The sequence below is a fragment of the Petromyzon marinus genome, chromosome 57 (assembly GCF_048934315.1).
Source record: "Petromyzon marinus isolate PM22_M1 ecotype Great Lakes invasive population chromosome 57, UKy_Petmar_22M1.pri1.0, whole genome shotgun sequence".
Taxonomy (NCBI): domain Eukaryota; kingdom Metazoa; phylum Chordata; class Hyperoartia; order Petromyzontiformes; family Petromyzontidae; genus Petromyzon; species Petromyzon marinus.
Window position 1 is genome coordinate 6360396 of NC_133723.1, and position 18428 is coordinate 6378823.

Here is an 18428-nt window from a genome sequence, read left to right on the forward strand (position 1 = left end):
TTCTTTCGGTAAAGTCACGTAGAAGGGAAATAATAAAAAAAACAATAAAATAAAAATGAAGAACCAAGAAGATGAATCCCTGCAGTCACGAAAGCTTTAAATCGAAATCTTAACACCTGTTTTATATTCTTATATTCTTGGTTCTTTCGGTAAAGTCACGTAGAAGGGAAACAATAAAATAATACAAATATAAAACAATAAAATTCTCACGACGTTTCGACTGCAACACAAGCAATCATCATCAGGTGTGAAAACCACAGCAAGAAAATTTGAAAAAAGTGGCGGGTTTTTTTGTTTGTTAACGTGCTTTATTGCCAGAAAGGGTAAAAGTTATTCTTATGTTTTGATACTGACAAGAAAGATCTCATGCCGGGCATTCGTCTACTTCCTGTACTGCCTTCTGCTGGCGAGCCGGGGTACGGGCTCCTCCTCGACACCCACGGGAATGGAGTTTCACCACAGCTGTGTGTGATCCACCAACCCCCCCCCCCGACACTGCCCCTCCACAACGCGAGATGAGAGGCAGTTGCGTGCATAGCCACTACCACCGCCCGCCGTAGCCCGGCTGAAAGCATCCGCTGCTGATGGTGACGCTATTTATTATATTTTTGTTTGATAGAATACATTTAATATTAAAAACAACATTTTGAGCCACGTAGAATCGAATTCGCAATTCGTCTGAGCACATTTATCGAGCCTGTTTTGCGAGGCAGCGTTGTGCCAATGACGACGGAATTCTGACTCTCAGCGCAAGCGATTTGCAGCGCTTCGAGAACCACCTCTCTCGCCTACTGCGACAGACGGTGGTGCCGATTGTTGCCGCCCGCTCGGCATTCTGGTGGAGGGATAGGGCTCAAACATTATTATATTTTTTAGGAGCCACATTTATTCCTTTACCGATACGCTCGCCTTTACAAGGTGGTGGTGATGGGGGTGGGGGGTGTGTGTGTTTTTTCTTGACGGTACGACGCAGACTTCGACTTGATAACAAACGAATAGAGAATTTGGCGACGCGAGGGAATGCCGAGAATGAAACCCGAGATCAAAGCAGCGCCCCTTGCCGCGTGTGGGCCGAGCCGCGTGCCGCAAGTCGCCGCGGAGACAGGATCGAGAAACCCTTCGACGTTCCCCCCAAGCAGAGTCCATCAACGCGTGCCAGCGCTCGGAACAAGCAGAAGCTTATCGACCCCCCCCCCACCGCCCACGCCACCATGCCCCCCCCCAAAAAAAACTTCTAATGGGCCCCCCCCTCACACTGGATTCACAAATTAAAAAATAAACACGAGGTGCAACATCGAATTTCAGCCCGAATTGAAATCCCAATAAACACGAGGAGCTAATGTGCATAACGCGACTGTTAATCTCTCCGATCTAAAATCTAGCCTGCATCTTTCCTTATAATAATCGCTACATCAATACCTCTTGCCTATAGATCTGTTCTGTCATATCGCACGACTACAAGGACGTTGTGAATTGAAAAGGCGGGGGGGGGCAGGTTGATGTGGGGGGGGGGGGGTGCTGGGGTGGAGGGGGCCCTCAAATAATTTCTTCCGAGGGGGTCCCAATGGACCGGCGCCGCCACCGTCCATCACCCCGAACCGGCCTCAGGCCACCGCACGCGCGCGCCGCTGTTCGCCGCGTGGCGAGCGACGCGTTCCAGCGTCGCGTTGGCCGTAAATTGCCTCCGCCCTGGACACTTCGCGCGAGAACTTCGCCTCCGCTCGCCCCTCGCGTTTGGCCCATTAAGCGCGCGACCGGACGGACCGAATGAGGCCAAATTGCCGCGAGACGGCAGCTGGCACGCGGATGAAACAACAAATGAACGCCGTGTGTGCGCGTGTGTGTGTGTGCGCGTGCGCGTGTGGTTGGGTGGGGTGAGCGATAAGGGGATAGTTTGATTGATGGATAAATGGATGGGTGGACGGATGGAAGGGTGGATGGATGTTTGAGTGAATGAAATGGCTGAATGGGAGATGGGTGGGTAGCTCAACGGGTGAGTAAATGGAGAGAGGTACAATTGGATGGGTGAAGATGTGGAAGAATGCGTGGGTGGATAGATTTGTGAATAGGTGGATGGACGGATGGGCAGATCAATGGGTGGATGGACAGAAGGAAGCATGGATGGGTGAATGCGAGGACAGATGGATTTAAGGATGTTATCGTTGCATGTGGTGGATGGGCGGATGGCCGAATGGAAGGATGCATGAGTGAATTAATGGACGGAGAGTTGAGTGAACGGTTGGATACATGGACGGGTAAATGGGTGGAGGAAGGATGGCTTTAGGTGGATGGATGGTCGGATGGACGAGTGGTTTATTGGATAAAGAGATCAACATGGTGGTATGCGGAGGGATCGAGGAATGGATGTTCCAGCTCGTACTCCGATGCCCCCCCCCCTCCACTGTAATTGGAACAATTACAGCCCAATTATTTGAGGTGGGCGGTGGGGGTGGTGATGTCAGCGAGGTTGGCAGGGAGAGAGAAAATATATATATATAATTAAGAGCGAGCATCGATTACAATTACCGCTCTCGAAATTCCATCTGCACCGAGAACAGCAGTGTCACTGCCGTCCGATCAAAATTAAAAATCCTCGCGCAATCACAAGCGGGCGGTCCCATTGCAATGTTGCAGAGCCTCGTTTACAATTGACAGTGGATATGGTGAGAACAATCACTCACAGCCCTTTTGTTAATCCACCGCTGTATGAATGCCTTCCCGCGCCGTCTGGATCAAGGGCGTCGAGCGCGGTGTTTCTGAAGTCTGTCGAGCTCACAGCGTCTATACCGGCGTCGCAATTGACTGACGCTACTTCGCAAACAATACTTGAGTTTTTGTTTTTAATGTAGTATGTAATAAACACGAGGTACGCAATAATGCATACGCAGAGTTATCATGAAAATTGCCACCGATCGTACGTTGTAAAATCGCTACAGCGGTTAAACACGGAATATTTCACACCCCTTTTCCAATCCACTGCTGGAAGAAGGCTCAGCCATGCCGCGTCGGCCGTAGGAGGATGCTTGACCATACTTCACCTCTCTATTGTGTACGTGTTGGTGGTGATGGCGTGGGCAGGAGGGGGCCCAGGATTGTCTCAGATGTCACTCGCCACCGATGATAGCCATGCCCGGAAATAACAATTACACACATTCTCAAATTTCCCAACCGAGGTAAACCACCTATTATATTATGATCATTTATATTATCATCGTTATTATGTATCGATCATCGCAGTACCGTATCGTGCTGTCATCCATCATCATTTCCTCCACGCTTCTCCGATGAGATGAATAATAGATTGTTATTTGTAGCTGCTGCTGCTGTTGTTGCCAGTCAGGGAATGAGGGGCTGGAGGCACTGCAAGCCACCCACCCAACCAACCGCCCCCACCCCCCAGCTGGCTGGAGACAGCTGATGTCACCGGCTGGTGACTCTGGGTGGGGTCTTGCGTCAAAATCCGCCCTTCTCCATCTCCCGCCAACCCAACCCACCCAGAGATCTGTTTCTCGCCGTGACCTCAATGCACAATTATAGTCCCTGCTCACCCCGATGAGACGCTTACAAAGGCCCCCCCCACCCCCCCCCATCTACGCTAAGCTTCTCACAGTGGGTCGCTCGAACCAGCGCTGTTGGCGAGCGCCTACGTGGGCCAGCACCGCGTCGATTTTCGTGTCGGTGGTATTTTTGGATCGGCGCGGTCGACCGGCGAATGCGGTCTCATTGCCGTGGACGCAAAAACGGTGGGCTCTCTCGAGCGAGGTCCCTTCGTCTCATAACCAGCACCGTGTCCAGGTGTCATTTCAGTCGACCCGTGGGTGATGCCCATAACTGGCTCAGAAAATGCGGACAACTTTTGTTGAACGCCACCGCCGCTATTGACCACTCGAGAGAGCCCTGTAGAACCCCCACACGGGGTTCCCTCTTTACCAGCGGTTAACGTCTACGGACGTTCACGCACAACGAGCACACAACCACGCGAACGAATCACCACCACCCCCCCCCGCCCCCCCGTCGCTTCCACGTGCCCGAGAATCCGTACACACCAAGCGCAGACCTGTGGGAGTGTTGCGGCAAAAAAAACCTCTCCAGATATCGTCTGACCTCAACGATCATTGTCGCCGCCGTCAATCAGCGGCATCATCCTCGTCATCACCGGCCACGGTCTATCCACTTCTGGTTGCAAAAGCCTCCCCATGTGTCGCTGCCGTCTTCGCAATGAATATGAATATGCATTGTATTTTATATCACGCCGTTCGCGTGAATGCTGTCGCACAACGCTAAACAGCATGTGCCGCAACATTAACGACGACAAGGATACGAACACCCGACAGAGACACAACATGAACGCGACACAGGGCTATGGAGAGGATCACAGCACGAACCAGGCAAGCGTGACTGGAAACGCTTAAGCTCCTGATATCAGCAAAAAAAAAAGTCCAGAGCATAATAACGACAACAACGACAACATTGATATTACACGGCATCACACATGCAAAGAGCACCGCAAAAAAAGGCTGAACTCCACGACCAGTCCATCGAGTCCCTGGCCACGCGATGCTATCGCCCCATCCCCGTCGTGAAACCTTCACGTTTAAAGCAGACGGAAGAAAAAAAAGCTGCCAAGAAGCCTCAATGAGTCTCAAGATGCTTTGTTTTCACGAGGGTGGTCCAGCCCGCCACGTTTGGACGTTCGGCCAATTCCAGAGGGCCCAGAGAAAACCCAAGCATGCCTAGGGGCGTTCACAGTGGCTATGTCGAGACAGGGCCACGAGCCCACCTGCTGCACCGGAACGTCATGCCCAGCTCCGCGTGATTCACCAACCCTTGCCTCCGAGAAGCGTTGGATCGCAAGATGTGTACCACCGAGTCAACAGAGACATATATATATATATTGCGAATACCGTTTAGACCTACGGACTCAATGTCATAGAGACCCTAAAAGTCATGAAAGACCCCCACATACCCTTAAGGGACCCCCCCTCAAGGACCTTTCAGACCCTAATGGAAACCCACAGATCATTTGGAGACCCTACAAGACATTTAACAAAACCTTCAGACACTTACTCTTTGGTTCTATTCGGTAAAGTCACGTAAGTAAAAAAATAAACAACAAAAAAATCACGACGTTTCGGCCACAACACAAGTGGCCTTCATCAGGTGAAGGGACCGTACTGTCCAGAGGACAGTGTTGGAGTGAAGACAGCCAAGCCCAGGTCGCGTCCTTTAAGTGGTCGCGGCATCTTTTGAGGAAGGTCAGCGTCTCGATGAGCTGTGACTTCTTGTCCCGTTGTCTGCTGATAGCTCTAACAGATAAGTGAAAGCCCTCCCCGTAGAGGTTATCAATTCTAGATTTGAAGCTTTCGTGACTGCACAACAGTTACAATTCGAGTACGACGTTTCGCCGGTGGTCACAACCAGCATCGTCAGGCGACAAACAGAATTGTGGAGACGTCCTGTTCTGGTCTTAATGTGAAACCGAACCCTGACACTGTACAGGATGGTCCAGATGTCTTGTGACCCCCCCCCTGTACAGCGAATCACAGCAGTGACACCAACACCATATTGTGACTCAGATACTATGCGGCCTACGCTCATATACCGCACTGGATAATGTATTGTCTACTCGAATGATATCGTGCAAATCATATACTGTACTGGACAAAATACCAGAGAGTGGATAGATGAATGAGGACACAATACGTAAATCGTACATAGGAGTAGAGTACAACGAACCAGAGTAGTCACATATAACAGGAAACCCCTTATCAGTGCCCTACCTTATTACAGACCAATTCAGACCGTATTCGTCACCCCATGCCCTTATAAATCTCAACATTCATTCTACAAAGTCCCATCACAAGGGAGAAACACAAATAGATACTCACCACTACTACACTCACCACTAGCACACTCACCACTAAACTCACCACTTGTACACTCACCACAAGTACACTCACCACTATACTCACCACGTGTACACTCACCACGTGTACACTCACCACAAGTACACTCACCACTACATACCTGTCAACCCCTTATCAGTGCCCTCTACTTTATTACAAACCAATTTAGATCTTATTGCTCACCCCGTGCCCCTTAAACATCTCAACGTTCATCCTACAAAGTCACCATCACAAGAACAGAAACACAAACAGACAACAAAATGTTGGTGCCCGTATTGAAACGGTTGTACCGCCGTATGGATGTAACAACGAAATTTCCCTGTACAAGAATACGGGGTAAACCGTATGGGTTGACAGGTATGGAGATAGCAAATCGCATAAAGCGTTAAGCGGATATCGTATAAATCGTAATTACATTATAGGGAGTAATGAATGATCTGACCAGATGTGTGTTGTATCACCCTCCGCCACCCAACACGCCTCAGCTCGCCGGCAATTTGAGCGAGCGATTCTCATGGACAAATCTAGCAAATTAAGACAGAGACATTTCCGTTTGCAACTGCGTCAAGCAATCTGCAGCCTTTTGAGAACTAAAAGGTAATGAAAAAACACATCAAAACGCGCTGTTTAATCAAAACAGAATTCGTTTTGGCCGTGTTGGGTGGTAGAGGGCGACACGACACACACACAATAACAATCTAACACAGATAATTTAAACTACGCAGCCTAAACTCAAATAGAAACAATGAAGAATTATCAATATTAGGCTGCAACCGCCCCCCCCCCCCCCCCCACTGCGTGTTAAGATAATGATCGCGCACTGTGAATGGGTGAGCGAGATATGAAAAAACAGTAAATAAATCCCAGGAGTGAATTGGGGGCGGCGGGGGGGGGGTGGAAATTCGGCATCACGCGTTCATTCAAATCGGCAACCGGATGAGAAGATCATTCCCTCTCTGAGGCGCCGTACGCAACCCATTCACATCTCAATCGCTTTTAATCTTTGACACAAACGTTCACCACTATAAGCGTGAGGTCATTAACCACGCAACACATTAAAAGGCCACACCCCTCTCCCCCCCTTAAACACTTTTTTAAAAATAAAAAAATCGTCGTTCGCACTAGCACGCGGATCCCGACCTCCGCGCCCCGCCATTGGCCCAAACCTGCGAGCGGCGCCACGTCACGTGCGGCGGGCACAGCCAATCGCCGCTCTGCTCGCTCGCGTCGCGTCGCCAGGCTTTGCCTATTCGCGCTGCGAAATGCAATTCGCGGGATCTCAAAGGTTTATCCTCGGATATTTGTCGTCGTCTTCGTCGTTGTTGTTGTTGTTAAATCCGTTACGGTGGTTAAATTTTGATTTAAAGCTTTCGTGACTGCAGTAATTCATATTCTTAGCTCTTTCGGTAAAGTCACGTTGAAGGGAAACAATAAAATAATAAAATATATATAAAAAATAAAAATTGTCACGACGTTTCGACCATAACACAAACGGTCGTCATCACCGTTTGTGTTATGGTCGAAACGTCGTGAGAAATTTTATTGTTTTATATATATATTATTTTATTGTTTCCCTTCAACGTGACTTTACCGAAAGAGCTAAGGATATACCGTTACGGTGTTTATTACCCTCTTGAGTGACAAAAAAGACGTGTCCAGCGTTGCACGAATGTGAATTTGGAAGCGTTGCGGGCAACTGTATATACGTGAAGTGCCAAGGGGCCGTCCATAAATGACGTCACGCGATTTTTGACCCCCCCTCCCCTTTCGTCACACGGCGTCACAAAAAGTCAGACCCCCCCCAAATATGACGTCACAAAGCTTTCCCCCCCCCCCAAACCATATTTCCATTTTGAAAAGAAAACATGCTTCAAATCGATGTTGTAGGTGAACACTTTTATTAAAAAGTCTATTTAATTAAGTAGAACATGTTGTCTATATTTATTTAAAGTTGCGCATTTTGATGTGACGTCATATTTCTCAAACCACCCCCCCCCCTCGTCACACATCGTCACAAATGTCTGTCCCCCCCCCCCTAGGTGCGTGACGTCATTTATGGACGGCCCCCAATGGGCCGAGGCGTTGTAATGCAACAGAATCTCAAAGCTGTCAACCCCTTATCACAGTGCCCCACCTTATTACAGACCAACTCAGACCTTATTGGTCAACCCGTGCCCCTTATAAATTCCAACGTTCATCCTATAAAGCCCCCCATCACCGGGAGAGAAACACAGACACAATTGTTTTTGTTGATGCCCATATTGAAACGGCTGCACGCCGTATGAACCTGAACACTCAATTTCCTTGTACAAGAATACGGGATATGAACCGTATGGGTTGACAGGTATGCTACTATACACTACACTATACACTACACTACACACTGCACTATACACTACTATACACTACACTATACACTACACTATACACTACTATACACTACACTATACACTACACTCCTACACTATAGACTATACTATACACTACTATACACTACACTACACACTACACTACACACTACACTATACACTACACTATACACTACACTATACACTACACTATACACTACACACTACACTACACACTATACACTACACACTACACTACACACTATACACTACACTATACACTACACACTACGCTACACACTACACTACACACTATACACTACACTATACAATGTGCCCTATTGAGACGGTTGTACGCCGTATGTACCTGGCAAACCGTGATGGGTTGACACGGTATATGCGTCGCCGTGTTTCTACCCATTTTAGTGATAAACGTGTTCAGCGTTGCACGAATGTTAATTCGGAAGCGACACGGGCCAACTGTATCAACGTGAAGTGTAGGCCTCGGCAAGGTAAGGTAATTTACCCTTTTTACCGGGTACAAGGGTAAAGGTAAAGGTGTCGACATGCCAAGGGGTAAGGTAAAGGGTAGGGTAAAGGTAGCGTGGAATAATTACCCGGTAAACACCTTGCTTACCGTAAACACCTTGTTTACCATGAACACCTTGTTTACCCAGTAAATACCTTGTTTACCCGGTAAATACCTTGTTTACCTACTACCTTGTTTACCGTAAATACCTTGTTTACCCGGTAAACACCTTGTTTACCGTAAACACCTTGTTTACCGTATACACCTTGTTTACCCGGTAAACACCTTGCTTACCGTACACACCTTGTTTACCCGGTAAACACCTTGTTTACCGTAAACACCTTGTTTACCTACTACCTTGTTTACCGTAAACACCTTGTTTACCTACTACCTTGTTTACCGTAAACACCTTGTTTACCGTAAACACCTTGTTTACCATAAACACCTTGTTTACCTACTACCTTGTTTCCCGTAAACACCTTGTTTACCTACTACCTTGTTTACCAAAAACACCTTGTTTACCGTAAAGACCTTGTTTACCCAGTAAATACCTTTTTTACCATAAACACCTTGTTTACCATATACACCTTGTTTACCCGGTAAACACCTTCTTTACCGTAAACACCTTGTTTACCGTAAATACCTTGTTTACCCACTACCTTCTGGACAGTAAACACCTTGTTTACCGTAAACACCTTGTTCACCTACTGCCTTGTTTACCGTAAACACCTTGTTTACCATAAACACCTTGTTTACCATAAACACCTTGTTTACCTACTACATTGTTTACCGTACACACCTTGTTTACCGTACACACCTTGTTTACCGTAAACACCTTGTTTACCGTAAACACCTTGTTTACCGTACACACCTTGGTTACCGTAAACACCTTGTTTACCGTAAACACCTTGTTTACCGTAAACACCTTGTTTACCATAAACACCTTGTTTACGGTAAACACCTTGTTTACCGTAAACACCTTGTTTACCGTACACACCTTGTTTACCCGGTAAACACCTTGTTTACCGTACACACCTTGTTTACCGTAAACACCTTGTTTACCGTAAACACCTTGTTTACCGTACACACCTTGTTTACCGTACACACCTTGTTTACCGTAAACACCTTGTTTACCGTAAATACCTTGTTTACCGTAAACACCTTGTTTACCGTAAACACCTTGTTTACCTACTACCTTGTTTACCGTAAACACCTTGTTTACCGTAAACACCTTGTTTACCGTACACACCTTGTTTACCGTAAACACCTTGTTTACCGTAAACACCTTGTTTACCGTACACACCTTGTTTACCGTACACACCTTGTTTACCGTACACACCTTGTTTACAGTAAACACCTTGTGTACCATAAACACCTTGTTTACCTACTACCTTGTTTACCGTAAACACCTTGTTTACCGTAAACACCTTGTTTACCCGGTAAACACCTTGTTTACCATAAACACCTTGTTTACCGTAAACACCTTGTTTACCTACTACCTTGTTTACCGTACACACCTTGTTTACCGTAAACACCTTGTTTACCCGGTAAACACCTTGTTTACCATAAACACCTTGTTTACCGTAAACACCTTGTTTACCGTAAACACCTTGTTTACCGTAGACACCTTGTTTACCGTAAACACCTTGTTTACCGTAAACACCTTGTTTACCCGGTAAACACCTTGTTTACCGTAAACACCTTGTTTACCGTACACACCTTGTTTACCGTAAACACCTTGTTTACCGTAAACACCTTGTTTACCCGGTAAACACCTTGTTTACCGTAAACACCTTGTTTACCGTACACACCTTGTTTACCGTAAACACCTTGTTTACCGTAAACACCTTGTTTACCGTACACACCTTGTTTACCGTAAACACCTTGTTTACCCGGTAAACACCTTGTTTACCATAAACACCTGTTTACCGTAAACACCTTGTTTACCGTAAACACCTTGTTTACCGTAAACACCTTGTTTACCTACTACCTTGTTTACCGTAAACACTTTGTTTACCGTAAACACCTTGTTTACCGTAAACACCTTGTTTACCTACTACCTTGTTTACCGTAAACACTTTGTTTACGGTAAACACCTTGTTTACCATAAACACCTTGTTTACCAGGTAAACAAGGTGTTTACAGTACACACCTTGTTTACCGTAAACACTTTGTTTACCGCTCGCTAAAAGCTCCGTGGCGAAGTCCGTGGCCTCCATTTAAAATTGGAATAATTGAGATCATTCTATAGATGAATAAAGCGCTCTGTCTAGCATTTACCTGTTACAAACCTTGTTCATGTGTAGTAGTACCCCAGAAATTACCCTGTGATCGGGCAATTTGTATGGGGTAAGGGTAAAATATAGGGTAAAGGCAGGTTCGTTGTTTTTACCTTTTACCTTTGCCGAGGCCTAGCGAAGTGCCAATTGCCGAGGCGTTGTTAGAATGCAACGGAATCGTCAAATGCGTTTGCACGGCGCAGTCACCTTGTATGTATGCGTTGTGGCGACAATTGTAACGCACTTAGGACGAACGTGGAACTTCGCCGCGAAGCGTGGGCACATTATACCTCGTGCAAGCTTCGCGCTGTTACACAACTTTGCACCAAATTAAAAAGATGGAATAAAAAAAGAGAATACTTTCGTTAGCCCGGCCGCATTCAGCATCTGCCTAATCATTTAAAACTAAAAAAGACAAAAACAACCCCTCACCGTGTAGCCTGTAACAGACTGTAGGGGGCAAGTGCTGTTAGCGAGCAGCACCTATGAAGGCCGGCACGGCACGCACGAGGGGGTGGGTGGCCAGCAACCACGCCCGGCCGCCTTTGTCTCCCCAGTGGCGATGTTTACGCACCGCACCCAGGTACTCATTTGAGGCCGAGTTGACCTAGGAGGGTGAGGCCCAGTGACCGGTTCAAATAATCGTCACTTGGTGTTGGCCGTGAGCTGGAATCGAACCCGGGGTCGCCAGGTTCGCAAACCTGTCAACCCCTTATCAGTGCCCTACCTTATTACAGACCAATTCAGATCTAAATGGTCACCCCGTGCCCTTTATAAAGCTCAACGTTCATCCTACAAAGTCCCCACCACCAGGGAGAAACGCAAACAAATAAACACAAACAATGTTTTTGCCCGTGTTGAAACGTCTGTACGCCGAATGGACCTGCAAACTCAATTTCCCTCTGCAAGAATACGGGGTAAGCCGTGAAGGGTTGACACTGTATGGGTTCGTACCGCTAACCGCTACACCACCGCTCCCCACTAATCAAGTCGCACACGCATAAACCACCACCACCATCACCACCATCCTTCTCTCGCCGTGAGGACTAAACAACATCGACATCGCTCGTGTTAACGAACTGTGCCATTTAACAACCACAACGTTCAACGCTCGACGCGTTAATAATGTACATAAGGCGTCGTTTTGTCGAGGTATTAAGCGCTGATTACAAAGCTGTCAACCCATCACGGTTTGCCCCGTATTCTTGTACGGGAAAATTGAGTTTGCAGGTCCATACGGCCTACAGCCGTTTCAATACGAGCAGCAGCACAAAAATGTGTCTTTGTGTTTCTGTCCTTGTGATGGTGACTTTGTAGCATGAACGTTGCGATTTATAAGGGGCACGGGGTGAGCAATAAGGTCTAAATTTGTCTGCAATAAGGTAGGGCACTAATAAGGGGTTGGCAGGTATGTAGTGGTGAGTGTACACGTGGTGAGTGTGTACACGTGGTGAGTGTAGTGGTGAGTGTACACGTGGTGAGTGTAGTGGTGAGTGTACACGTGGTGAGCGTAGTGGTGAGTGTACACGTGGTGAGCGTAGTGGTGAGTGTACACGTGGTGAGTGTAGTGGTGAGTGTACACGTGGTGAGTGTAGTGGTGAGTGTACACGTGGTGAGTGTAGTGGTGAGTGTACACGTGGTGAGTGTAGTGATGAGTGTACATGTGGTGAGTGTAGTGGTGAGTGTACACGTGGTGAGTGTAGTGGTGAGTGTACACGTGGTGAGTGTACACGTGGTGAGTGTAGTGATGAGTGTACACGTGGTGAGTGTAGTGGTGAGTGTACACGTGGTGAGTGTAGTGGTGAGTGTACACGTGGTGAGTGTAGTGGTGAGTGTACACGTGGTGAGTGTAGTGGTGAGTGTACACGTGGTGAGTGTAGTGGTGAGTGTACACGTGGTGAGTGTAGTGGTGAGTGTACACTTTGGTGAGTGTAGTGGTGAGTGTACACGTGGTGAGTGTAGTGGTGAGTGTACACGTGGTGAGTGTAGTGGTGAGTGTACACGTGGTGAGTGTAGTGGTGAGTGTACACGTGGTGAGTGTAGTGGTGAGTGTACACGTGGTGAGTGTAGTGGTGAGTGTACACGTGGTGAGTGTAGTGGTGAGTGTACACGTGGTGAGTGTAGTGGTGAGTGTACACGTGGTGAGTGTAGTGGTGAGTGTACACGTGGTGAGTGTAGTGGTGAGTGTACACGTAGTGAGTGTAGTGGTGAGTGTACACGTGATGAGTGTACACGTGGTGAGTGTAGTGGTGAGTGTACACGTGGTGAGTGTGGCGGTGAGTGTACACGTGGTGAGTGTAGTGGTGAGTGTAGACGTGGTGAGTGTACACGTGGTGAGTGTACACGTGGTGAGTGTAGTGGTGAGTGTACACGTGGTGAGTGTACACGTGGTAAGTGTACACGTGGTGAGTGTACACGTGGTGAGTGTAGTGGTGAGTGTACACGTGGTGAGTGTAGTGGTGAGTGTACACGTGGTGAGTGTAGTGGTGAGTGTACACGTGGTGAGTGTACACGTGGTGAGTGTAGTGGTGAGTGTACACGTGGTGAGTGTAGTGGTGAGTGTACACGTGGTGAGTGTAGTGGTGAGTGTACACGTGGTGAGTGTAGTGGTGAGTGTACACGTGGTGAGTGTAGTGGTGAGTGTAGTGGTGAGTGTAGTGGTGAGTGTACACGTGGTGAGTGTAGTGGTGAGTGTACACGTGGTGAGTGTAGTAGTGAGTGTACACGTGGTGAGTGTAGTGGTGAGTGTACACGTGGTGAGTGTAGTGGTGAGTGTACACGTGGTGAGTGTACACGTGGTGAGTGTAGTGGTGAGTGTACACGTGGTGAGTGTAGTGGTGAGTGTACACGTGGTGAGTGTAGTGGTGAGTGTACACGTGGTGAGTGTAGTGGTGAGTGTACACGTGGTGAGTGTAGTGGTGAGTGTAGTGGTGAGTGTAGTGGTGAGTGTACACGTGGTGAGTGTAGTGGTGAGTGTACACGTGGTGAGTGTAGTAGTGAGTGTACACGTGGTGAGTGTAGTGGTGAGTGTACACGTGGTGAGTGTAGTGGTGAGTGTACACGTGGTGAGTGTAGTGGTGAGTGTACACGTGGTGAGTGTACACGTGGTGAGTTTAGTGGTGAGTGTACACGTGGTGAGTGTACACGTGGTGAGTGTACACGTGGTGAGTGTAGTAGTGAGTGTACACGTGGTGAGTGTAGTGGTGAGTGTACACGTGGTGAGTGTACACGTGGTGAGTGTACACGTGGTGAGTTTAGTGGTGAGTGTACACGTGGTGAGTGTAGTGGTGAGTGTACACGTGGTGAGTGTACACGTGGTGAGTGTACACGTGGTGAGTGTAGTGGTGAGTGTACACGTGGTGAGTGTAGTGGTGAGTGTACACGTGGTGAGTGTAGTGGTGAATGTACACGTGGTGAGTTTAGTGGTGAGTGTACACGTGGTGAGTGTAGTGGTGAGTGTACACGTGGTGAGTGTAGTGGTGAGTGTACACGTGGTGAGTGTACACGTGGTGAGTGTACACGTGGTGAGTGTACACGTGGTGAGTGTAGTGGTGAGTGTAGTGGTGAGTGTACACGTGGTGAGTGTACACGTGGTGAGTGTACACGTGGTGAGTGTAGTGGTGAGTGTACACGTGGTGAGTGTACACGTGGTGAGTGTACACGTGGTGAGTTTAGTGGTGAGTGTACACGTGGTGAGTGTAGTGGTGAGTGTACACGTGGTGAGTGTAGTGGCGAGTGTACACGTGGTGAGTGTAGTGGTGAGTGTACACGTGGTGAGTGTAGTGGTGAGTGTAGTGGTGAGTGTACACGTGGTGAGTTTAGTGGTGAGTGTACACGTGGTGAGTTTAGTGGTGAGTGTACACGTGGTGAGTGTACACGTGGTGAGTGTACACGTGGTGAGTGTAGTGGTGAGTGTAGTGGTGAGTGTAGTGGTGAGTGTACACGTGGTGAGTGTAGTGGTGAGTGTAGTGGTGAGTGTACACGTGGTGAGTGTACACGTGGTGAGTGTAGTGGTGAGTGTAGTGGTGAGTGTACACGTGGTGAGTGTAGTGGGGAGTGTACACGTGGTGAGTGTAGTGGTGAGTGTACACGTGGTGAGTGTACACGTGGTGAGTGTACACGTGGTGAGTGTAGTGGTGAGTGTACACGTGGTGAGTGTACACGTGGTGAGTGTACACGTGGTGAGTGTAGTGGTGAGTGTACACGTGGTGAGTGTACACGTGGTGAGTGTAGTGGTGAGTGTAGTGGTGAGTGTACACGTGGTGAGTTTAGTGGTGAGTGTAGTGGTGAGTGTACACGTGGTGAGTGTAGTGGTGAGTGTACACGTGGTGAGTGTACACGTGGTGAGTGTACACGTGGTGAGTGTACACGTGGTGAGTGTACACGTGGTGAGTGTAGTGGTGAGTGTAGTGGTGAGTGTACACGTGGTGAGTGTACACGTGGTGAGTGTACACGTGGTGAGTGTACACGTGGTGAGTGTACACGTGGTGAGTGTACACGTGGTGAGTGTACACGTGGTGAGTTTAGTGGTGAGTGTACTTACTAGTGATGAGTGTAGTCGTGGCGATTGCCAATTCGTTTGTGTTTCTCCCTTGTGATGTAGGATGAACGTTGAGATTTATACGGGGCACGGGGTCACCAATCAGCTCGAAATTGGTCAGTAATCAGGCAGGGCACTGATAAGGGGTTGACAGGTTATACAATAAAAACGCATCGCACTTTGTGTTATTCTGTTCAGCAGCAGCAGCGGCAGCAGCGGAGGCGACTGTGGTCTAGAGGTGACGTCACCTCGAGATCCACGGCCTCCCCGGGGCAGATTTCGTGCAACAACTCAGAGGCGAATTTTGACGACGGCCGGTCATGTTGATGCGTGCGTGCATCTACGCCGTGAGCAGGCAAACATCCTCGATGCACGTTTGCGACTGTCGGGAGTTGCATTGTGCTCGAGTTTCGATGTGGTCATTCACCAACGTGCTTGTGCAATACGCTAGCAACAGCACTGCACGGTACGTAGGGAAAGCACACAAATCTTAGGCACGTAAATAAATAGGCCATTTAAAAAAAACGTATAAAAAATGTCGAATGAAACAACGTGTATTTCTACTTAGCGTGTATATTTTAAAGTGGGTGCGAGGGTGTTGCGAGTTGTAGATGTTATTCCAGTAAAAAAAATATAACGACACGCCCGTTCACGCAGACACCGGCTCCCTAAATCTCAACGCACCAAGACGCCAAGCCTACAACAGTGCACGCACACACACAAAGATACCCTCCCCCCCCCTCTCCACAACGCCGTTATAGCCTTACACCGTTGGGGCAAGTGCTGTTAGCGAGCACCTATTAAGACAGGCACGGCACACGGCCGGGGTGGGTGGCCAGCACCACGCCGCGCCTGCCCGCCCGGCCGCCTTTGTTTCCCCGAGTGGCGATGCTTACTGCAACACCGCACCAGGCGACTCATTCGAGGCCGAGTCGGCCTAGCGGGGGAGGCCTCGGAGCGGTTGTTCAGATCATCGCTAGCGCCGGTATTGGTGGCCGTGAGCGGTGAATGGAACTCGGGTCACCGGGTTCGTAGCGCAGCGCCACCGTTCCCCACACACATTAACGCAGCCACCCTGTAACTCAAGATGTTACCGATGCGTTAATTTACCATTAAAAAGCCCGGGTCTTCAATAGTATGTCGTCAGCAGGGTTCGGCTACATTGGGATGTTTGGGCAATTCCTTTTTTTATTGTATACCCCAGTATAATGCCAACGTTCGGTCAACGTTGGGCCAACGTTGGCATGGTGATTGGAACAACGTTGGAATGGTGGTTGGACCAACGTTGGAATGGTGGTTGGACCAACGTTGGGCCAACGTTGGGCCAACGTTGGTATGATAGTTGGACCAACGGTGGGCCAACGTTGCATGTTGACTGGGATAAGGAGTTGTTTTTCCTGTGTACAACGACGCCCACAGCAATCAGACCTCTCTCAACGCCCACCAATTGCCTCACCCCAACGCTGCAAATAAACACACACACACACACGTCCACCTTGCCCTAAGTTGTCCACTGCCTCTCTCTGCGTTGTTATTACGATTCGTAAACAAGGCCGAGCATGTCCCAAATAACAGAGGAAATTACGCAACCGCGTTCGACGGATCCTCCAGCAATCGTGGTGCTCGAGAAATGTACGCCGACACACACGAACACAGGCGCGCACACACACACACGCGATCACCCTCCTCTGTACGGTGTGCCTGTTACAGTTAAACAAACACGACACACACATATATAATATTTAACGAATCAAAAGCCATGCTTTTTTTTTTGCAGATCATCCAAAATAAGGCTGCATGCAAATTCTTGATAGCACCGTTCATCACATACGACGTTACATGGGATACGCTACGTTGTCCAACACATGATTTGCAATAACAGTAACAGTGGTTTTTAAAAAAAAAACCCACTACGTCAGTCACGATGATAATCGATGCGATGGCGATGGTGCTAACATAGCTCGTGAATTTAAACGCACGTTAGATGAAATAGTCGCGTTCGCTGTACGAGCATCACTTACCAGCAGACGTGCGGCTTATGGTGACCGAGTCAGCCATGGCGAGTGCTGTCCGCGGTGCTGAATGCGGGCGACGCCCATATACCGCCAGTCTCCCTCTCGTCCCCGCTCCCTCTCCCTCTCTCTCTCGCTCGCTATCTCTCCTGGGTCTATTTCTCGTCTGGCTCTTCCCCGACTCTCTCTCTCTCTCACACAGCCACTGCCGAGCGCACAGATTAGCCCTGCCGGCGTGTCGCTGGTTCTGCGTGCGTGCGTGCGAGTGTGCCCTTGGGTGACGATGCTGATGATGAGCAGCGTGGGGTGTGAGCAAGCTGCGATGAGAGATGATGATGATGATGGAGAGGGTGATGTGATAGGATGGAAGCGAGAGATGGTGCCGAGGTTGCGGTGTGACGAGAGACGGCGGTGAGAGAGGCGCCCAGAGCCCTGGGATGGGAGATGACTCCGGACGAGTGAGCTTTGATGATGACGAGGAGCAAGCAGGACGGTCAGACGAGTGAGCAGTGGATTAGGTAACCGTCGTGGCTACGAGTTGCGATGGATCGGCTCTGAGGAGCACTGCGAGCAGTGATAAGAAGAGGAGATCTGTGGAGGAGAGCCGGGATGAGAGTGATTATCTCTCTCTCTCTCTGCCTTCACCCACAAACCCCCACTCGTCACTACCTACAACCGCCTCCCAGTTTGCCGCGCATGCGCCCTAGTGGCCACTCGGATTATAAACACACGCAGATGGACGTTTCGTGTTTATTTATTATATGCGAGGACTGTTATTTTGTTCGCTATAAATTGTCCACTTACCGGCCCGTAT

At 48.7% G+C, this 18428-nt stretch overlaps 1 protein-coding gene across 1 annotated transcript in view; it reads right to left on the minus strand.

Moving 5' to 3' along the window:
- The window catches only part of LOC116955029 (synaptotagmin-11-like), a 34321-nt gene extending 16661 nt beyond the window's left edge, over nucleotides 1–17660 (minus strand). The window contains exon 1 of the mRNA XM_076052596.1: nucleotides 17624–17660. Within this exon, the coding sequence (XP_075908711.1) occupies nucleotides 17624–17660 (37 nt within the window). The remainder of the gene's footprint in view (nucleotides 1–17623) is intronic.
- Nucleotides 17661–18428: the final 768 nt, after the last annotated feature.